General features: G+C 43.1%; 1 protein-coding gene across 2 annotated transcripts in view; it reads left to right on the forward strand.

Moving 5' to 3' along the window:
* LOC116953238 (zona pellucida sperm-binding protein 3-like) overlaps nucleotides 1-21,173 on the forward strand; it is a 47,153-nt gene extending 25,980 nt beyond the window's left edge. The window contains exons 7-10 of one of the 2 annotated variants that reach the window (XM_032973230.2): nucleotides 9,713-9,795; nucleotides 10,977-11,071; nucleotides 18,688-18,807; nucleotides 20,803-21,173. In XM_032973230.2, the coding sequence (XP_032829121.1) occupies nucleotides 9,713-9,795; nucleotides 10,977-11,071; nucleotides 18,688-18,807; nucleotides 20,803-20,945 (441 nt within the window). In that variant the 3' untranslated portion in view covers nucleotides 20,946-21,173. Of the gene's footprint in view, nucleotides 1-9,712; nucleotides 9,796-10,976; nucleotides 11,072-16,446; nucleotides 17,097-18,687; nucleotides 18,808-20,802 lie in introns of those variants that run through there. The other variant, XM_076074738.1, reaches the window with a different exon arrangement.
* The last annotated feature ends 229 nt before the right edge of the window (nucleotides 21,174-21,402 follow it).

Here is a 21,402-nt window from a genome sequence, read left to right on the forward strand (position 1 = left end):
AAAATGGTAAAACTTGCCAACTTCAGCTCATTTAAACGGCCTGGTGATTGGAGGGACTTTTTTCACAAAAAACATACAAAAGCTAACACGGACATCTCTGAATAGAGATCAAAATTAAATTCATCACTTTCTCATAAATGGCAAGTGGCGGAAGTAATTTTTTGATACGAGAGCAAATAGGGGAGCAGACGTGTATAGTGACCACCATCTCATCATCGCAAGGATCGGACTAAGCTGAAGAAAACACGAGACCCAAAGCCAGGACGAAAATTTACTATCCAAAGACTAAACAAACCCAGAACTAAAACAGAAGTTAAAGCTAGGACTTGGGAACCGGTTCCAAAACTTCAAGATCTCAACACCACTGAAGAATAAATGGGATAATATCAAGAACACCTATAGAGGCAAGCAAGACAATTATAGGTTACAAAAATAACTCAAATGCCATTTGACAGACTCCACCTGCAATGCAATCGAAAGATCGAAGGCTAAAGGAAATCTACTCGACACACAATCTGCGCGGTTAAAGGAAAAGAGGAAAATTGCATACAAATCATTGCACAAAGTAAAAAAGAAAGCAAAGCTTAACTTGCTGAGGAGGCAATGGCTGTAGAGCAAATAAGCAGTCTACAAAATCACAAACTTTGCGGAACAAGAAAACTCCTATTCAAATACAAGGAAGGCAAGACCATTGCCACTAAGAAAGCCTAGGCAGAAAGATGAGTTGAGCATTATAACACCGTCTTAAAAAACCTCAAGCAACTTCATTACAAGATGTTATATATACTCTTTGGGTATTTCGGTAAATTCACGTAGATGGAATTTTTTTTAAAATCACGACGTTTTGATTGCAACACAAGCAATAGTCTTCAGGTGAAAAAATACAGCAGGTGAACTGCTGAGGCAGGAGAAATGTTATCTATATGGCCCACCACTACAGATTAATTCAGACTCCCCCAAACAAAGAAGAGGTCAGCAAGGCCATACCCACAATGAAATCCAGAAAGGCTCCAGGCAATGGCACCATCCATGCTGAGATACTCGAAGCTGTTCGGAGACTGCGGCAAATGCACTTACAGACCTGTTCCAACGCATATGGGAGAGTAACAAAATTCCAATGGACTGGACAAAAGGCCTAATCGTGACTTCCTAAGAAGGGAGATTTTTGAAACTGAAGACAAATGGCAAGGCATTGCACTCCTTTCGCTTCCTCGCAAGGTCTTCTGCAAAGTCCTGTTAAACAGGATTAACAGTGCCCTTGATCGGACCCTGCGGAAAGAAAGCTGGTTTTAGGAAAGGGAGAGGCTGCATGGATCACGTGTTCACTATAAGCAATGTCATAGAGCAGTGCCTGGAATGGCAAGCCCCACTACCTCGATTTAATCGATTTTAAGAGATTTTCATAGCATACAGTCTTTGAACAATCCTACTGACATGGCATCCCACTAAAACTCATTGAGGTGATCAAGAGCTTTACGAGTCTTCTTTGGTTCTTTCGGAAAAGTCACGTGACTTTACCGAAAGAACCAAAGAAGATGAATCCTTGCAGTCACGAAAGCTCTAAATCGAGCTTTATGAATGTAAAATGTGCCATCCTGGTCCACAATACAACCTCGGGCTGGTTCCCCGTCACATCAGGGGTACGCCAAAGATGCATCCTTTAACCAATTAGCTTCCTGGTTGCCATGGACTGGGTTATGAGATGCACCACAAGAGACTTCCCAAGGGGAATCCAGTGGGGAGGGACCCCCTTCTCAGTGCTTGAAGATCTTGATTTCGCAGATGGCATAGCTCTGCTGTCTTTCTAAACAAACCCATATGCAGGAGAAAACAACTCGAGGCAGTTTTACTACGCCTGCAGATAAATGTAGAAAAGACAATGAAAAACAACACAACAATCAAGGAAAAACCACGAACAATTTGTTAGTTTTACATACCTTGGCGCTGTAATAAGCAAAAAAACTCCACCTCCAAAATACATCAAGGCAAGACGCCTTCTTCCAACCTGAGAAACATCTGGAAGTCTGGCCAATACAGTTCAAAGAAAGGTACGAATATGTAACATGTGAAATCGGTATTACTGTACAATAGTAAAGGGTTGGAGAACCACCAAGATAAACGTGAACTCCCTATCGACGTTCCACAACTGCCTGAGGAAAATCTGCATCTTCTGGCTAAACAATATTTCAAACCGGGACCTGTACATCAAGACCAATTCAAGATGTACAAGATGAGACGCACCAGAGGACTCGGGTGGCTGGGACGTGCTTAGAACGGAACCCGAGTCATCATGAAAACTGCTCTACGGTGGACGCCACAAGGGGAGACCACCTGGCGACGCACCGTTCAACACCAACTAAAGACCATGGGCCTGTCTTGGGGTGAAGCAGGGAAAGCTGCTAAAGGCCGTGCGGCATGGTGTGGACTTGTTGCTGCCTTATACTCCATAGGGAGCAAAGAGGCATAAGTAAGTAGTATATGTGGAGGCACATTACGTCGTGCTGCATGTATGTCATTACCCACTTTTTATATGGATGGTGATTTACATTTCAACACTGAATCCAAATTGCCATTGCAAAAAGTGTAACAAGTTAAATCTGAAGGAACTGACTCTGCTCTCAACATTCCTCGTCAAAAACGTAGTTAATGTGAAATTAACTTAACAGAAATTGCAATGGGAACTTTGAGGGAATTAAAATAATATCAGCATTGTCGGGCCCCACTGCTAGATGTCAGCTTTCTGCATGATGCGTTTGGTTCTATGACTCATACTGGTCCATTCGATGTGACGTTAACTCCCTCACCTGGTATGCAGGAGGTTATGTTCAATACCGACCCTAACACCTGTGTATTTGGAGTTTGCATTTTCTCCCTGTGGTCGTGTGGATTTTTCTCCGGGTCCTCTGGTTTTTCCCTCCACATTTAGAAACATGCTTTTAGCCTGTTGGACTGCTATAAATTTCCACATGATAAGCGGCTTTATTGGGCTATCATTTGTGACCAGGTCTCTTCTGAAATATATATATATATAGCTCAGTGGGCCTTACCTGATAAAATACAGTTCAAACAGAATTCACTTTACACCGTGCTTTCATACAAATCAACGGAGAGTCAATATCCTCAGAGTTCATACAAATAAACAGGTTACACAGCCTCCAACACAACGGCCTATTTATAGCACTCATAGTTGTGGCCGATGTAATCGTTTGCATGGCCTTAAAATATCCTTAAGAAGATACGTTTTAGAATATGAACATTGGTCACGCTTCAATTATGCCTTGGCAATAATAACACTGAGCAATGAAGGATTTTTTTTTCGTGGTGTATGTATATGTATTTTTTTCCAGGCAAGGCTCACGAAGCTATATAGCTGTCAGAAGCGACCTGGCCACAAATTATAGCTCCAAAGCCGCTTATCACGTGCAAATTTATAGCAGCTGAATACTCTGAACACGTTTCTAAAATGTGGAGGGGAAAAACCGGAGGACACGGAGAAAAATCCACATGGCCGTTGAGAGACATGCAAACTCCAAATATATACTGGTGTCAGGGTCTGTATCAAACCCACATCCTCCTGTATACCAGGTGAGGTGGTTAATATCTCCCCACCGTGATACCCTTATATAATAATACATTTGAGTAACAATATTATAATGTAGTTAGGAAGGCCAGACTGAATTTCAATGTTTTGGCTCGTAACATTTTATGGGAGTGTACGCACGTAAAACAGAAAAGCAGAGTATTTAGATAAAACCCACATACGAGGGGATTTCGTCGAAAAGGTCCAAGCGGATGCGTTCATGAACACCTTTTGTCTTGCTATCTGGCCACCTCGCAGCACGGCAGGTGGGAGGTTCACAAATTTCTGATCTGACAACCCTTGCTTCTAAAGTGCTGGATCTCAGGTGTCACCACATGCAGTTTCAATAAAACCCAGAGTTGTAACATTTCACCTATGTAAGGCTTAAAGAAGATTTTACTGCACCTCTGCTCTGAAGAAAGATAATTCACTAGAAGTCGGTGTGTAACTAATTTTCATTTAGGGCGGAGTTTTTAACAAATGGTTATTTTATTGCTTGTGCTCTGGCAATGTAGTATCACATAGATGTTTAGCGTGCAAAAATCGCACATGTTACAGTAACTATGCATGTGCACACGACCAACGTTCCTGAAAAATTGCAATGTAATTTAAAGAAATGTAGATAGGGGACGTTTAACGAATCATGACCTGGTCACAATTTTTAATTCGGTACTTTCATTTGCGTAGGTCTCTGACTGCACTAGAGAATTGGAATTTTTTTAATGACCTTTCTCTGACTTGATTCGAAGCTTTCGTGACTGCAGGAATTACTCTGTTTTTTTCAGTAAAGTCACGTATAAATAAGAGAATAAAATAACATAATAGCGTACGACGTTTCGGATCCAACACAAGCAGCCATCATCAGTCACGAAAGCTTCGAATCAAGTCTGAACCATCTCTACGAGGAGGTATTAGGTCTGTGTCTTTGTGTTGTCTCTGCTTGTGTATCTGCCTTTGTGTCTTGGCTTGGATTTGTGTCTCTGTGCTGTCTCTGCCTGTGTGGGCCTTGGTGTTTCCGTGTGTGCTGCTGCACCCCCTTTGCTCCATGCATACCTCATGCTAATTTATCCTATTTTCTCTCAGCCTTACTTTCTCTGCATATTTAAGGCGACTTCACTGTGTGCGTGTCTGTGCTGGTTCGCTCTACTTGGATGTCTGTGTGTGCGGTCTGTATTTGAAATTTCACACTTAACTTACAGTTTAGCAATCTTTGAAATAGCGTAATCAACCAGACTACGTTAATTGAGTTTTGACCGACCGTCTGTGTTGCTTTATATGGTTTCCAAATTTTGCTAAACCCTGTGTTTGGTATGCTTCTCTCTCTGTGTCCCCTGTTGTTATCTGTGTTAGTTCCCCCCCTACTTGGGTGTCTGTATATACATCTGGGGTTGTGTTTTCTCTCTCGTAAATTTAGCTCTTCTGTACCTGATGGCTGCTTGTGTTGCAACCGAAACGTTGTACGCTATTATGTTATTTTATTATCTCATTTATACGTGACTTCACCGAAAAAAACAAAGACCTTTCTCTGCTCATGTGTTTGGGTCGAGCATTGGTTGCTCCACGTCGCAGGACAAACCCGGCAAGCGGTGTTTGTTGCTGGTTATGGCGAACGTCGGCCAGAAGCGGTGTCAGAACCCCTTTCCACCAATCTGCAGAAACGAGCGTGGTTAAATATCGTTAAAAAAAAACCCCAAAAACTGACACTGCTTGGATGATTTGATCCACGTAAGTGCTTGGACTAAGGGCTATGCATGTACATGCATACTCCTCATCACTAGGCAACGCGGATGTGTACATGGGTTCATCCCGCTGGCAGTGACTCGACATGCAAAACTAGAATTTGTAAAGGCGGACAATTCCACAAACATGATTAATTATTGAAGAAAAATCCTTTTTGGGGTGTGGAACAAAAACAGAACTTGGGACGACCTGGCACACTTTTGAAATGAGTTCCGTTTGAGGATTGCGACATAAATGTGGCCTTGGGACAGTTGGGCAAAATGCGCTCGCATTACAAATCCATTCACTGTAATGTAAGTTCTGTGGAGAGGTATTGTGTACTTCCCATGCTGTCAGCTGGTAGTATCCCACGTGTCTATAGGGGGCGGAAGAGTGACTGCCCAGTGTCGAAGGACTATGGCCCAAGGGGCCAACGATAACCCCTATGGGATAGTGGATCCAGGGACGCAGACCCCAGGAGGGGGCTGGGGGATGACGTCTCCCTTCCAGGTCCTGTTAGAAGGTTCTGGGAGGAAGGTGTCTCCAGGGTGGAGGGAGCCACGGACCTGTATAGAAGCCAGACCTCTGAACGGTCCTGGCAGTCATCCACCCGAAGATCAAGCACCTCCTGAAGAGAAGAGCCGTACCCCTGGCAAGGGTCGGCTCTAATCTATACCAGTGAAGACCAAGCTTCACTCAAGAAGGGTTAGAATAGCCAGTGGGCGGCGTATTAGTTTATCGGATGTAAGGGACCGTTACTCCCCTTTTAGGGATTAATTGTTAATAAAAATACGTGTTGCCTCACTCTGGTTATTGACCCACTACATATACAAGCTACCGAGTGACTACTTTCTGGTGCATAATATATAAACTGATTATAAATGTGTGCTTACACATGTAATTTAGATAATTAAATACATGATCTTAACGAGGTGAACCCCAGAAACCAGAATAAGTCCTTTAGAAAATTAACCTGGGGCTACCTAAATGGCACTGATAAAAAGTAAAGTAATTAAATAAATATAAATCCCCCAAAAAGCAAATGCAATACAGGAACAACCGTTAATAAGAAGCCACTGGAGCGATGCACTTTTAAATCTCCGTTCTTTAGAACCGGTTTTTGTTTTGTCCTTCCCCCCCCCCCCCCCCCCCCCGCAGCTCCGATTAGCACGATTGGCTACGTACGGTGCGAAAAAAGTCAAGCATACGTTTATACAATAGTACACAAACTTAAATCAATATCAAACACTTGTATAATAAGCCAGCCCAAATGAAAAACTTTATAAAATTCTTGTACAACAATTTTTTTTTAACTTTAAACCCATTTTAGGTGATTATTGCACGAATAAAATTAGGATTTCTGGAATTGATTGCTTATCAGCATCATGGGCCACGACAATAACGAGCAGCAACATCCTAATAACCCTGAAGGAGACTTTTCAATGCATGTCTGAACTTTTTTCGCACTGTGCGACACCAACTGTGCTCATCGGAGGTGCGGTAATTGTGCATTTAAAAGAACGTGCATATCAAAGAATGTATAATTTGAAGAAGGAACATTCTTCAAAATGTCACGTATTATATACTTTAGTCTTTTAAGGCTGCAGTGTCAATGGTTAATGAGGTTTTTTTCTTTGTCGCATATGGATCAAAATTGTGAACTGATAGAAGAAACAAATGTTACAAAGTGCCAAACAAGCAGAGGGGATGCGAGATTTTAAATTGCAGACAATGGATCACCACGCGGGTTGGAGAACGCTCGCAAAGTTAGACGTCACGTTGACCGTTATGAGACGCAAGGTGGGCTTAGGTGAAGGACATGGTGGGGGGGGGGGGGGGTGCTTTTATGGTTCATCGTGCTGTTAAAATCCCAGTGACCTGATCTTAACGCAATTTGGCATTTGGAATCTGAATCTCGACTGGGCTTTTGTTCAGTCTCAAGTGTTGATGTAAACGCTTTGTGGTATTTGCCCACAAATGGCTCCCCAACCGAAGGAACTCTTACCCCTAGGGGGTTGCACATGACGCACCAGGACGGCACGTCAGATAGTTCGGTGGTGGTCGGCGTGGTATGGCTATGCTGGGTTGCCAAGCATGAGTCGCTGTGCTTATGTGCAAGTGATTTTCTAAAGGCATCTTTTCACCAGTGTGGAATTCCGCGAAGTTGTGCGCTTGGGCACCTTCATTCTTCCTCGTGCTTGGTGCTCCCTAGTTTTTAATGGTAATTTAACATTTGAATAAATTAACGAAAGTAATTATTTTAATGGAATAGTTTTCTGTACATACCCGGTAGGCGGTATGAGGACTTTATAGTTGTGGTGGTGGGGTACACGGCAAGCAAAAAGGTTGACGCACCATAGAGGGCTCTGAAATAAATCTTCATGAGAAACGCAGGAAATTTCCAGGCTGCACCTGTACCTTGTTATGTGCACATCAGATGCTTTTAGCATGTTGTAATTTCCTAAATTACCATTTTGCATAACATTTTGTTATTGTAAAACATGCCTGCAATACAGTACTAAACGTCTTTTTCTTTTGATATAAGATTCTTACTGGAAGTGCAATACATACGAAATGTATGTATGTTGAACTTATTTTGCACCATATGAGGCCAACCATGCTAATCGTCCTAGCCGTATCCGATAGTAGATTTCCACACTAGTCCTGTGGCTTTCCAGACCTCCGTGGTTACTGTGGTGATCAGGCCTTTGCCCAAAGGTCCTGTTCGGCAGCAGGTTTTGGCTATAAACTACTGCTAACAGCATCTATTGAAGCCGATACCACTGCTGATGGACAGACAGCAGAGTTGAAGTTGTCAACCCTGAGGCACAAAAAACCAGAACGTGTAATGGAATTCAAAAAAATGTAGAAATTACATGGACCAAAACCCAGCTCCTTTTAAATATTCATGTTCCAAGAAGACGTGCACATTTTTTCAGGACGGCTACCTCAAGAGGAGGACTCCTGGAAACACCAATCCTACCCCAATCCCATGTGTGAGGAGCACCTCCTGAAAATTCTCGATTTTAATCCTTTTTCACTTTTGACTAACGCATCTTCCCCCAAGATGAATTAATTAGCCTCGGATGGTCTGATTTTTTTTATTATTTTACACAGGTGCACATCGTAATTTCCCTTAATTTTTTACTGCCCCCATGAGGGCCTGTCTTAAAACCTTAAATTATCTGGAAGGTGGTTGGCCAATTAGTTGTATGCTTTGACGAAATTGGTCAGAACCAACTCCCATTAGAGGCTTAAAGAAAAGTGGGCTTGGGAAAATATAAAAAGTATGCCGATTTGATAATGGCAGCCAAAGTAGGAGAAACATGACCACCATGCACATGGAACGTTGAGGTCAGCATGTGCTCAAGTGAGATTTCCTGTCGAATCAAGAGGGATGCTAATGAGATGGGCCTTCATCCAGCAGTGGATAAATCACGGCTGTTGGTATAAATGGACAGTTTGCACGATGCAGCAAGAGATGAAAATAAGCCGGTTTGTGGAACTGGCCCTTTGAATTCTACGGGAAATTGGTAGAGCCTGTTATAGAAATGTCTCAGTCTCGGTTTACCCTTGACTCGGTTTTTCACAATTTTGAGTCTCAGCCGTACAATGGATTCTCATGTTTTTGTTTAACTGAAAATGACTAGGTCCCATTTTTATTGCAGTGACAGCTGCTGCCAATGTTGGTTCTGGTATAAAATGGTTTGTCTTTACCCACAGCCTTTTCAGAAGCAAGCAGAAAACTAATAACTATGCAAGATTATTATGAACGCATTTACTATGGGGGTGTTCACAAAGTGGCATTATATTATTATTTTGCTGCTTTGAAAACTTATTTAGTAACCTCCCTTTTCTCTAAAAGTGGACTCTCCCTTGCCTGAGTGACATTTAAATGTTTCTAGTCCTTGGTTTCTGTTCTTTCTCTCAGTTTCTGGGGTTTCTCTCTCACTTTCGGGGGATTTTCCCAATTTGTTTAATTCCTTTCACTGATTTAATCATTTGGTTTAGGTATGTACCATGTGTCCTAAACGCAATGGTCCAAAATCCAAATCATGAAATGTCGTTGTCCCAGTTTCTAGTGTTGTAAGCGATGACCTCTTCTAATTAACCCTAAGCCTACCACTCATTTCCGCTTCTATGAAATATAATTGTGGAGAGAAGTGTAAAAACAAAAATAATCTCTTAACGTAGGACCTCTTGAACAAGTACTATACTGCCCTTTATCAATCCACTGTTGGATGAGTGCTTTCACACCACTGTTGGTTGTTGGGAGAATGCCCAGTCACTGCAGAGATCTTAGACACTGGAGCATAGCAGTATTGTGCAAGAGTTTGCTGCACCGCGTGCAATGGGCTTGGGGCTGATGTTAAATAAGGGGACTGCATGTGTCGTGTGCGTGGTTTGTGCTAGGTTTATCTGCGATGCAACCTCAAGGTGGCAGAACGAACATCTTCCAATGCTGTTGACAAGGCGTGCACCTACTTCCCCGAGGGGTAATGCCACCGCCCCTCATTGCGCTCAAAGCATTCAGTTGGGGCACTGGCGGCAATGTTAACTACCTCGCCTGGTGGTTCAGGAGGTCGTGAGTTCGATCCTGTACATTTGGAGTTTGCATGTTCTCCCTATGGTCGTGTAGCTTTTTCTCCCCCGGGTCTTCCGGTTTTTCGATTCCACATTTAGAAACAACATGCTTTTCGAGTTTGGCAGCTATAAAATGTTGACAAGCCACTTCCACAGTCTGGTGGGATTGCTGATCAGGTGAAAAGGCAAAAATGGACATACAAGGGCACTTGTGTGAAGGATAGCAGGGGGCATTTGAAGATGCTGAGGTACATCATGTAAGCACGTGTATGTATGCACATCACAACTATCACTTAGTCTGTACCAGTGGTGGGCAGCTTTCCAGCTGAATTTAGCCCAAAACCTCCATTTGATCCTTGGCCACAAGGCCTTGAACTTCAAAACATCCTGCACAAGACATTTCTCCACTAACCTTTTCCAAATGGGTAGAATGTCCTGCTTTCAAGTGTCCTTTAATTGATCTTGCAGATGACGTGAACCCATTGAGACTCTTGAAACGACACTGCCTCTTACAAGCTGAGAATTTTAATAACAATGTTTGAATACATTTAAAGTAACAAATGTGGACTAAATTTGACAACTCAATACAATGTGACGAAGGCTAATTAAGAAGGTAAATTGTAATTAAAATAAATATATGAAATGTGTAAAATATGGCCTTCGGAAATGAAAGTTATTGTAAGCCTCGCCTTCAATGCTGCAGGCAAACTGGCGGTGTATCCTGTCTTGTAAGAGTAATCTTTTGTACGAGTCATCTGGCACGCGTGTGTAGGTTGGATTTTCAGTCGGCTCGCCAAGGGGTTCATTGCACCTCTTGGCGCGATGAACCCAGTCGGCCAAATGATTCCTACTTATGGCCAACATTCGTGATGATTATTTGAACCAGTCATAGGCCTCCCCTAGGTCTACTCCGCCTCAAATGAGTACCTGGTATGATGTGTGAACATCGCCACGAGAGACGAAGGCGACCCAGGCATAGTGCTTGCCACCCAACCACTAGTGTGCTGTGCCGCCCTTCATAAGTGCTCACTAATGATACTTTCCTCAACGTCTGTTTAGGATATACATGACATTTAGCTCGTGTGTTTTGCAGATGGATCTCCCCAGATGGCAATAACCAAGTATGCTCATGCTGCAACAACCTCTGCTCATCGTCTGCCCCTGCCAAGGCTGCACCTCTTCCACTCGGTAATGATTTCCCCAAAGTCATTGTCATCTCAAGTCTGTCAGGTGGTTGGGCAGGTCACGGAGGTTGTGGTTTGCACGAAACTGTTTCAGTTTTCAGTTTCATTTATTAGGCTTTACCCTGAGCCATTCGGCTCTTGATTTGGGTTCAACCGCAACAAACAATATTACAAGATGCACCACCTAAAATGAATTGTACATAAATCTAAACATCACAGACGTAAACAAAATCCTACAGAAAAAGCACAACCCATCCATGCTGCGTACAAGTGCAAAAAAAAACATTTCAACGTTTGATCCCAATAACAATCATAATAGAATAGATTTATTTTTATCTTTATACTAAATAAAAAATCGGGCCAAACCAAGCCCCTCTAAAACTAACTAAAACAATGCTATATAAACAACGTAACAGTTTTCCCAACAAATGTGGTTAAAAGTTAACTAGTGACACAGAACACACCACTAAAACCTAGCATCATTTGCTAGCTGTACAAGTCAATCCATAACAGCCGGATTAACAATAGCAGCAGCGCACTATAATCAAAATAATAATAATTTCATACATCGGTCATCTATAGCTATATTTATGATTTAAGGTCACCGGATAGCAGTGGCAGCTCTGGTTGTACGACTCCTCTAGATAATTTTTGAGTGATCGTCTTGTTGGTAACGATCCAAGCTGGAGTTTATTTGCGATAGCATTCCAGACCCTAAGGGCATGTATAGCAAAAGCCCTTTCTCCAGTATTTGTACGGCAATAAGGAATGCGAAGCTGGGAAATGAGCCAGATCTTGGCTCATATTTGTTTTCTGAAACAATAAGGAGATCCATGAGGTAATCGGTGGATTTTTTTGTAAGTACATAATAAATAAATAAAAATCTGATGCATAAGACGTCGATCATTAAGAGATGTTAAGTTTGACCCAATGTAGAGATCTCAGTGGTGGGTCCTATATGGGCAGTTCAATGCAAATCTTTTAATGTATGAACTTCTTTCACACCGTGCGTAACCAACCACGCTAATCGGTGGTTCTGCTGGTTGGCGCTCGGGCGAAAACATTTCAGAGGATCAGGTTTGGCAGTCTCAGACTCCAAGATTCAGTGTTCTACTCGTCTGAAGAACCTCGGCACCATACTCGACCATAATGTCCTTTGGTCACTACATGCAAAATACAGGCCTGAAATTTTAATATTGATGCTCTACGACACATTCAACCACTTTTGAGTCGTGATGTAGCCAACACGGTGGGATGTAATATAGTATCAACAAGGCTCGATTATTGAACTCCCTACTCTACGGGACGTTTGCACAAAGCATGAGCAAACTACGGCATGTACAAAATTATTTGGCACGTGTTGATGGATACTGCAAGATTCGACCATGTCCATCCAGTGCTCGCCAATCTGCATTGGCTTCGGCTGCCGAACGAATATAGTTGCACTCATTGCACACAAAGTGCTTGCCACAAACGAACCACGATACCTTGCCAATCTCTTCATAGGAGCGTACACCACTATGCAAACTCCGGTCATCCTCGCAGCGGCTTTTGGCTAACCATTGAACAAAGATGGTCACTAAATCCTGTACTTTCAGTTGCCCTTCGGTAGTCATCTGGAATGTTCTTCCTTACAATTTATTAGGAAGTCGGGAGCTATGCACTCTTAAATCTAGATTGAAAACGAATTTCTTTCCAACTTTCATTTATTTTGTTGTCCTTCCCCCGCACCTCCGATTAGCACTTGTACATAATATTTAAACTGGAACTGATAATCCCCAAGGTGAGTAACTGAATAACAAGCGTGTTTGGCATCGGGCATGGTTGGGAAAACGGTAATAGAAAGAGGCCCTCCAACTAACATCCCTATGGCTCAATCTGACCATGTGTGTCAGCACCGAGCCAGTAACTCTTAAGACCCTAGGTTCGAATCTGTTCAACCGCCTGTTATTAAACCAGGTTTATACCTTAAACAAAAAGGAGGTAAACGAGTGTTTAAAAGCCAATTAGTGTGGTTTCACATGAGAGGCTAAGCAGTGGCGTCACGAGGGGGGGGGGGGTGCGGACCACACTGGGTGACACCATCAGAGGGGGTGACACCAAAATTACTCTATACAATTTTTGTGCAGTGTTTCAGCAGAAATTTATTCTTTATTTTAAAAAATATCCCTGTAATAACAAACATTTTTTGTAAGCCCAGCTTATATTGATACAGTACATGTACCTACAAGGCTAAAACTCGTTGCTAATTTACTTTTTAAACCTTCTAATGCGCTCCGGTCAGAGCAGTCATTGTTACCCAACTACAATGGCGCTTTGAATCACGTGGATTCGTCTGCACGCGCTACAAGCACGTGCTGTGGTTAACGTCACTGCTGGTGTTTTATAGTCACTGATTTTGTCATTTTCTGGTTTTAGCTACAATATTGTGGTAATTAGTATTTGTGAACCTATATCAAAAACTTTTTTGAGAATGAAGTAGTAATTTAAGGAAAAGAAGAGAAATCTAAAAAGGCTTCTGCTCTGTTACTGATAATGTTGTAATTCAATGTAGAAAGATTTTGCAAAACAATTGTGTTTAGTGTTAACAATCTATGAAATGTAATCAATTCACAACTATATCACATTATTCTATGATTAAAATTGATAATAAACTTGCATGTATAGCAATTGATTATATAACTAAATGGAGAAATTGACAAGTTGGGGGGAAGTGCTACGTGACCTTGATACATGTTTAGAAATATAACTTAAATCTTAAATTCATTTTTTTTATTTGAGTCTTTTTTAATTGTCTTTAAAAACATCACTGTCTTGCAAATATATCTGATTTTAATGTCGTTCTCAAATGGTTTTTACGTTTTTTTTCAATTCTATTGTTTTCTTACCGAATTTTCACTTTAGCCACATGAAACTATGCAAAAGTAAATACATTTAGCCTTTATGTATGATATTGTAATTTAAAGGTGTAATTTTTTGCGAGTTTGTCACTTGCTATTATATTCAGTGAATTACGATTTACGAGTAACATAAGTACAAAAGACCATTACTAATGATTCCGTATGGTCTGGTACGGGAGGAGGGCCATGGGGGGGAGACACCATGAGTTGCTGCGCTGGGTGACACCAACCCTAGTGATGCCACCGAGGCTAAGTAATGTGAATGGACAGCGCTTTTACCAGTGAGGGCCTATTTATACGGAGCCGATGCTTTGAGTCCCATTGGCAGCATAGTATATTCTGGGTATTTACTGTAGTTTTTGCCATCTGACCGTGGTGTAGTGGTGGTCCGATGGCTCAAATCACAAACCCTTACAATCTTCTTGAATGTCTGTTCTAATCCCACGTTTTGGTCAACCGTGATTTGTATGCATGTTAAACTGCCGCACCGTACGTAGCCAACCATGCCAACTCGATTTTAACTGGATTTCTAAGTGTATGGAGTTGCGTGCATCGACTAGAGGCCTACATTTAAATAGCACTGATATTTTTTAACTACTATACAAAAAATGACGAAACTTCCTCTTAGAAACCCAATAATTTAACCCTGGATTTGAAAGTCGTTGGTCTCAACCCCAAATTTGTTTAAGCACTTAATTTGGTTCTGAGAATAAAAAATAATAATGAAGTGATTCACCACGCAATGAACACTCTTTGCGGAATACAAAGTGCATGTTTCTAGTGTGGGTAAAGGTTTATCGACGTGACTTAAGATGTAGTTCTGCAATGTTATCTTACAAGGCCAATGTGATACAAGAAAGCGTTGTGCACTGCTAGCTGTTTGTGTTCGGAATAAAACAATTTATTTGTTTAATTCTGCTGGCTGCAGGTTGTGGCCTGTGAGAGAGCATTCAGAAATGCGTCCCACTAACCTAGGGTAATGTTTTGCAGTATTTATCCCTTGTCGACAGCAGTTAAAACTCCTTGTGTTTTGTAAAAGCATGTTATAGTAGTTGCCATGCTGTTATGCAGTAGTTAAACTATGATTGCAATTAAAATGTAAGCCTCTTAATGCATACCCTATAAGCCAGCATGAAATATTTTACAGGACCGTTTTTCTGTATTACTCGTGACGTCATGTGTACGAACTTCTTTTGCATGGTGCGTAGCCAACCATACTAACCAATTAAAACATATAGCCCTTTGTCAATCAACTGCTAGATAAAGGGCTCCCCATGCAGGGTCCCCTCAGGGGGTTTTGACTTTACTTCCCCGTTCTTCAGTACGGGTTGGTGAAGGGGTATGGTGGGAGTAGGCGGATGGAGCTGGACTGGTTTGGGTATTTCTCACCACTGTTAGCCGTTGCCGTTGTGCAGAGCCAAGTTTAATTGGGGTGTTTTTTTGCGCAATCAATGCCTGAGGCCATAACCGTTGCACCATGATACATTCCAGCTACATCACAGCAGGCGACTTCAAGCCGACATAACTCAGGATTTCAGTGGCGCTAGTCATTGCAAAACTGCAAATTGTTAGGATGGTCCACGCCCGGCTCTGGGTTCTCCTGGGACCCCACCCTCTTCCCTGAAGGTCCACAGTCGTCTTGCCAGGATGATGGCATGCAGCAACATCCTGGTGAGTGGCCCATTAAGTGCCCCACCGCCTGTCAATTCTGGGTAAAGAATATCATAATTGGTATTTCCAAAAGAGAACCTTTTCCTAAAATATTTCCTTTTTCCTCAAACTTGTAAATGTAATTAAGTCACAACTGATTTCTTTTTAGGCATTGTGCCTATGACCCCTGTTCATGTCAGATCTTGAAAGCTAAGCTGGTTTGAGCCTTGATGCTGCTTGGATGGGCGACTGCCGTGCACACCTGGTGGTGTTGTCGGCTGCATAACTACATTGTCGGCAGCAGTGGAGGACAGTGCAGCAAAGTCTATTGTATTGCGCGTCTATGCACTCTGCCGAAAGTCAATTTGGTAAAAAAAACTCAACGCATTCATCAATACTGTGGCGTTAAAAAGAAAAGTTCTATAGATGTTTAGGGCAGTATCCCTTCGTAGCACTTGAAATTATGCTATGAAGAACCTTCGCTGGGTCGGGTCAGGTAGCCTCCACTTGGGTCCCCTTAGCCCCCCTTAGCCGGAGGGATTGTGAGTGGTCCCATTGATGGGACACGCTAGCCCAGAGGCCATACCTCTCTAAGTATCGGGTAGAGGGGCCGTTACCCCTCTGTTAGGAAACGTGTATTCCACAGTTAGTAAATAAACATGTTGCCTCAAGTACTGCGTCTCCAGTCTCCTGGAACGCACTACATAAATAACCCAACCTGTAATGGATACCTATTGTCCTTTATATGCATTCATTAATTCCCCCCCCCCCACACACATCGCTCAAGAAGTGCTCAAGTGATATCATCACATCTACCCCTTTATTTCAGGAATGAAACAGGAGGATTTCTCCACATATGGCTGTCGCCGGATGAAGCTAGTTGTAATTACTGGCGAAACGTCGTACTCGGTTTTAAATCTCGTGGCTTTGTTCTCCAACACATCAGTGTGTTGTACCAGTAGAGTAACAGCGCTGGATGGCACCATGCTGTAAGTGAAGTGCCGGCCCTACAGGACACGGTGTGTGGGTGCCGACCAAAGGGGAAAGTCGTGCGAGGCCATGGCACTCTAGTTGACCCGCGAGGACACGTGACCGGTTAAGATGACTGGCCCCCAAGAGGAGGCTAGGGGGGGGGTCACGTGATTGGGACCCAGATCCTTCCCAATGGTTTTGGAAGGTGGATGTGGCCAAGGTCAGGGCCGACCATGCTGCAGAGAATATAAGCCCAGTCCCGAGAGGGACCGGGGTTGTTAATCCTGGGAAAAAACCCTTCGTCTACGATCTCCATTCTACGAGTCTTCCAGCACGTGGACACGGGTAAATGCTGTTGGACCCGGGTCCATAGTAACAGTTACGTGGTAACTAGTGTGGTAATTGTGGTAACTAGTGTAGTTAGCCGGGTAGTCACCACCTGATGTTGTTATTCTGTTAGGGGGAAGTTACCCCGTGTGTTGGAACTAAATAAATGCACTACCTCAAGTCTACGTCTGCGACTGTTGAACCCACTACACTAGTAACGCATTGGCATCTTCTGTTTACATGACAAACCTTACTAATTGGCTGTGGCGGGTTTAATGAGACATTTATACGATCTAACCGAAAAAAAAAACAGTGGATGATATTGGTCACGAACGCCTACGTGTTAAACTGACTTATGTTTTTAGTTCGTGTAATTTTTCCATTATATTCTACAGTTATTAATAAACTTGTATATGCCGTCCATTCATTATCAACATAATTTGGCATTCAAACACCGCTATAGGGATGTATGACACAGCATCAACAATACGATGTTGAAGTGCTTCAAGTCCCTTTTTTCTCGTGTAGACTTTACTATTTAACAAACCTCAGATTAAAATCGAATGGTGTTAAGTCGGGTGAACGGGTGGCCTTTTAATGAGATAATGGGGTTTCTCTTGATGCAGAAGATACCAATAAATATTCACAACAAACTACAATTTTAAGTCGAATGCATATATTCATATATGATTTGTAATCATCACGCATGACAATCCAACTCTTCAACTTTCTTTTTGGTATATTCATTTTCAGACACCCTTATTTCTTTGAGGGTCGCGGTGTAAATGACAACCGAGTTTCTCTGCTTGCTCACCACTGCCAACGCAGCAGAAGCATTGGCAAATAAGTCTAATCATTTGGTCGGAGGGAATTTTTGTTGTACTTTTGACTTGATTAACAGACGACCTCGTGGCTGTTGGCTAAGGGCCCCTGACCACACCCACCCAGCTTCGTATCTGTTTAACTTTCTAGGTTATATCTGTTTATCGAGTTTCAGTTGTAAAAATATTTATCATTTTGTCTCCCTTGTTGCGGTTCAAAATACAGCGTGTAAGTCGCTGCATTACAACTAAGTCCTCATTTCTCTGGTGTTAATATGGATTAAGTCATGGCCCTAATTCCGTGTCGAGGTTGCCTGTTCTCCAGGTGCGGCGATTGCCTATGGTGGACACGAGCTCGCGAGAGGCTCGTAGACATCGTGCACGAGATCGATTTCGACTCGACATGTTCCATCGTTGGTCGCGGCGTGCCGAAATAGTGCTCGGGTGATTTGTTTTATTTTCAATTTGTGGAAAAGGCGACGGTTCCTGCTGCTTGTGGGGCCGTGAGCTTCCCAATGGCGAGTTTCTTTGGGTTTTCCACTTTCATCCCACATGGTTAAACACTCGTAATGAAAATGGTTAAATATCCCAATGCAGCACTTTCCTGGCTGAAGCTGGACTTGTTGAGGCTTTCCTGAATATATAGAGCTATTCATGAAAGCCTGACCAACTTTACAAAGCAAGGTTTAAAGAATGAATGCCTTAGCTTTGTCTCAAACGTCTGGGGCACAATAACTCGTACACGATGAACTACTATTGCAATGACGTCATCTCACTCTGGGACTCGCAGCTTTAGAACGGCATAATCGCTAACGTATGTACGTTTACCTTATTGTGTACTGCGAATTAAATCTTGAACTAAATGCTTTCCTGCATACAAATGCTATTTATGGAGTTGTAGGATCCATGCATACCCATGGTTTTTCTTCCTTGTGTTTTTGTGTGTGCAGGCATTGTGGTGAGCGGCTACGTGGGCCTGGGCCCCCTGACCGTGAGCGGGGACCAAACGGATCATCCCGCCATCGACAAGCGCGACCTGCTCCGCTTCGGGAGGGCCCATGACCACGCCGGTGCAGTCCGCACCTCCATCACCCGCGTGGGGGCTATGCAATTTTTTTTTTTATTAAAGCACTTTTAGCAATTTCCTCTTTGCAGCTTTACACACCATGACGGTGCACCTCTGTCAGCCATGCTTTTGGAAAACATCTTTTGGAGCTTGGGCTTTTTCTAGCCTTGGCCCTCTGGTTTGAAACACTTTCTGCCTGTAGAACTGCACCCGACCGCTGCCATTCTCCCATTTGGCAAGAAACTAAAACCTAACTTGTTTTCCTTATTTTATGTAAACTGGAGATATGTGTTTGTGTACATTTTACTGTACATATATATGTTGAATTTCTTTTGCACCGTATGTAGCCAACCGTGCTATTTGGAGATGTGGCAAATCTGAGGTACGGTGTTCTGAAGCCCTTTGAGGTCTACTGTACCTTAAAAAATCCTAAATAATAGTAATACGTTACCGATTTTAGATTCCTTTTTAGAGGAGCCTGAATAATCGGCTCCAATAACGTAGTCAATTCATCAACTGAATTGCTTGATCTGTCCCGTTCTAAGTACGTCATCGATAGTCTTCCAAAGTGAAAACATAGACTGTGACCTCATTAAATCAAATCTGCATATCTTACTGCAGGTCTGCCCACGACCGTAGCAAGTGGAAATTAAAAAAGCCTGGCAACATTGCAGAAACCCTGACCAGCCAATCGAATTTCCATTTGGATTACACCTGGAAATAATCACACCACTGTCAGACTCAGGCCTGCTTGCAGGCCAGGTGCAGAGTTCTTGTTCTGCACATGGACAGCTGCCACTGGGGGTGCCCTTCTAAACGTGAGCCGTTATGAAAGCTGTATCTCGTGTAAAGTGCTCTGACAAGCCCTGGCATTTTGGGTGCCCTTAGGCTACACTCGTTTCAAACCTTTTAAAACAGTGCTTCAGCAGCATACCATGCTTTCCCACCTGATGACGGACGCTTGTGTTGCGCCCGAAACGTCGCGATTTATTTTATACCTACGTGACTTTACCAAAAGAATCAAAGGAGTAAGGATTCGTTCATGAAGCTATCCATATAGACAATTTCAACCGAGAGGAAGGTTATAGACTCGGCAATCATTAGTTGTCATCAACTACTTGGGTCATGACCTGACTTTTGTTTTCTTGTCAATCAACCTCCAGCGTCAGCAGTGTGGTGTGTGGAGCGGGGTGCAGTGATTTCGTGGGGGGCCCTTTTACTGCATTGGCATTGCTGCTGCATTGGCATTGCTGCACGGCCCATGCTGGTGGTGCTGCTGATACACTTGGGCTACACCCATCTCCAAACCGTTATAAACAGTTTGCCTTTAGAGGCTAGCACCTTTTCCTGATGACGACCGCTTGTGTTGCGATCCCAAACGCCGTGATATTTGTATTTACTTTATTTTTATTTTATCTATCCACGTGATTTTACCAAAAGAACCAAATAACATAAAACTTTCGTGACTGCAGGAATTCAAGTCAAAATCAAACCGGTATATCAAGTTTCTCTTGGAGACGTTGCCCTTCCCCTTGCCAAATTGATCGGAACGCTGTTCAAAACTTGGCAATTCAAACTGCGCCAAATGGTTTCGCTGCATGTCACTGGGTCGTGTCTTGTCACGTCGTTAATGCCAATCGAATACCTTAGGAAAAGTGCAATGTTGGATATTGCTCCATAATCCTTGCACCTGCACGATATTTCCTCATTTGGTTGGCTATGATGAAAGCATGTATTACAGCTGCCAATTCACTGCTGGATGGAGGCCTCCCTGCAGTGTGTGGTTATGGGAGCTGTTTGATCGCCTCCTTCCACAGTGGTCGCTGAGAGTGAAGGGTTGGCACTGGACGGGTTCCTGTCTCGATCTCTCACACAGGTGTTCACCGTGACTACCAATTCAACCTCAGCTTTTTTTTTTTACAACTCGGCCATGAATCTGGTGGTGCTGTGGCATTCAGAAGACTGCGAAATTTGCGGGGTTTTTTTTGTCGCCATTCAGACTCGAGCGGTGAGGCGGCTGCGACAACGGCGGCGGTGGTGTTGCCTCTCGCCGTGACGGTGCTCGTGGCTGGCACTCTGGCATGGAGGAGGAGGAAACTCCCACTACCCCGTGCCCTGATCCCAGCGTGCTGGCGAATCTAGCACGGACCGCTGGAACTTTCCACTCGTCCAGAGGCATTCACCAGCAGGCAAAGCACCCCTGCCGCCCTCCCCGTCATGGTTTGGCCGGCACGCGTGTGCCATTGGAGTGTCGAGTTTGGGCTTTTTTGTGGTATTTGCGGGTTTTGTTTTGTGGTGTTACAAAATATGATGGTGCACCTGTCTGTGGTATTTGCCTTGGGAAAAAAAATAAACAAACACACAAATTGGTCTTGTTGCTCTCGCTTTGTAGTTGCTGCAGTAGTACCCGTCAGACGCTTGTTACAATTTATTGGCCTACATTTTTTGAAATCTAAAATAACTTGACCACCTTTGCCTGTCGTTAGACATACTATGCAAACCGGCAAAAAATGTGCATCTGATAGTTTCAGAGGTTTTAAATAGCTGGGAATGTTCCCGTGGACAATGCGGATGTGGCATGCGTGTCTTTTAAGAATAG

Source organism: Petromyzon marinus, chromosome 50 (genome assembly GCF_048934315.1).
Source record: "Petromyzon marinus isolate PM22_M1 ecotype Great Lakes invasive population chromosome 50, UKy_Petmar_22M1.pri1.0, whole genome shotgun sequence".
NCBI lineage: Eukaryota > Metazoa > Chordata > Hyperoartia > Petromyzontiformes > Petromyzontidae > Petromyzon > Petromyzon marinus.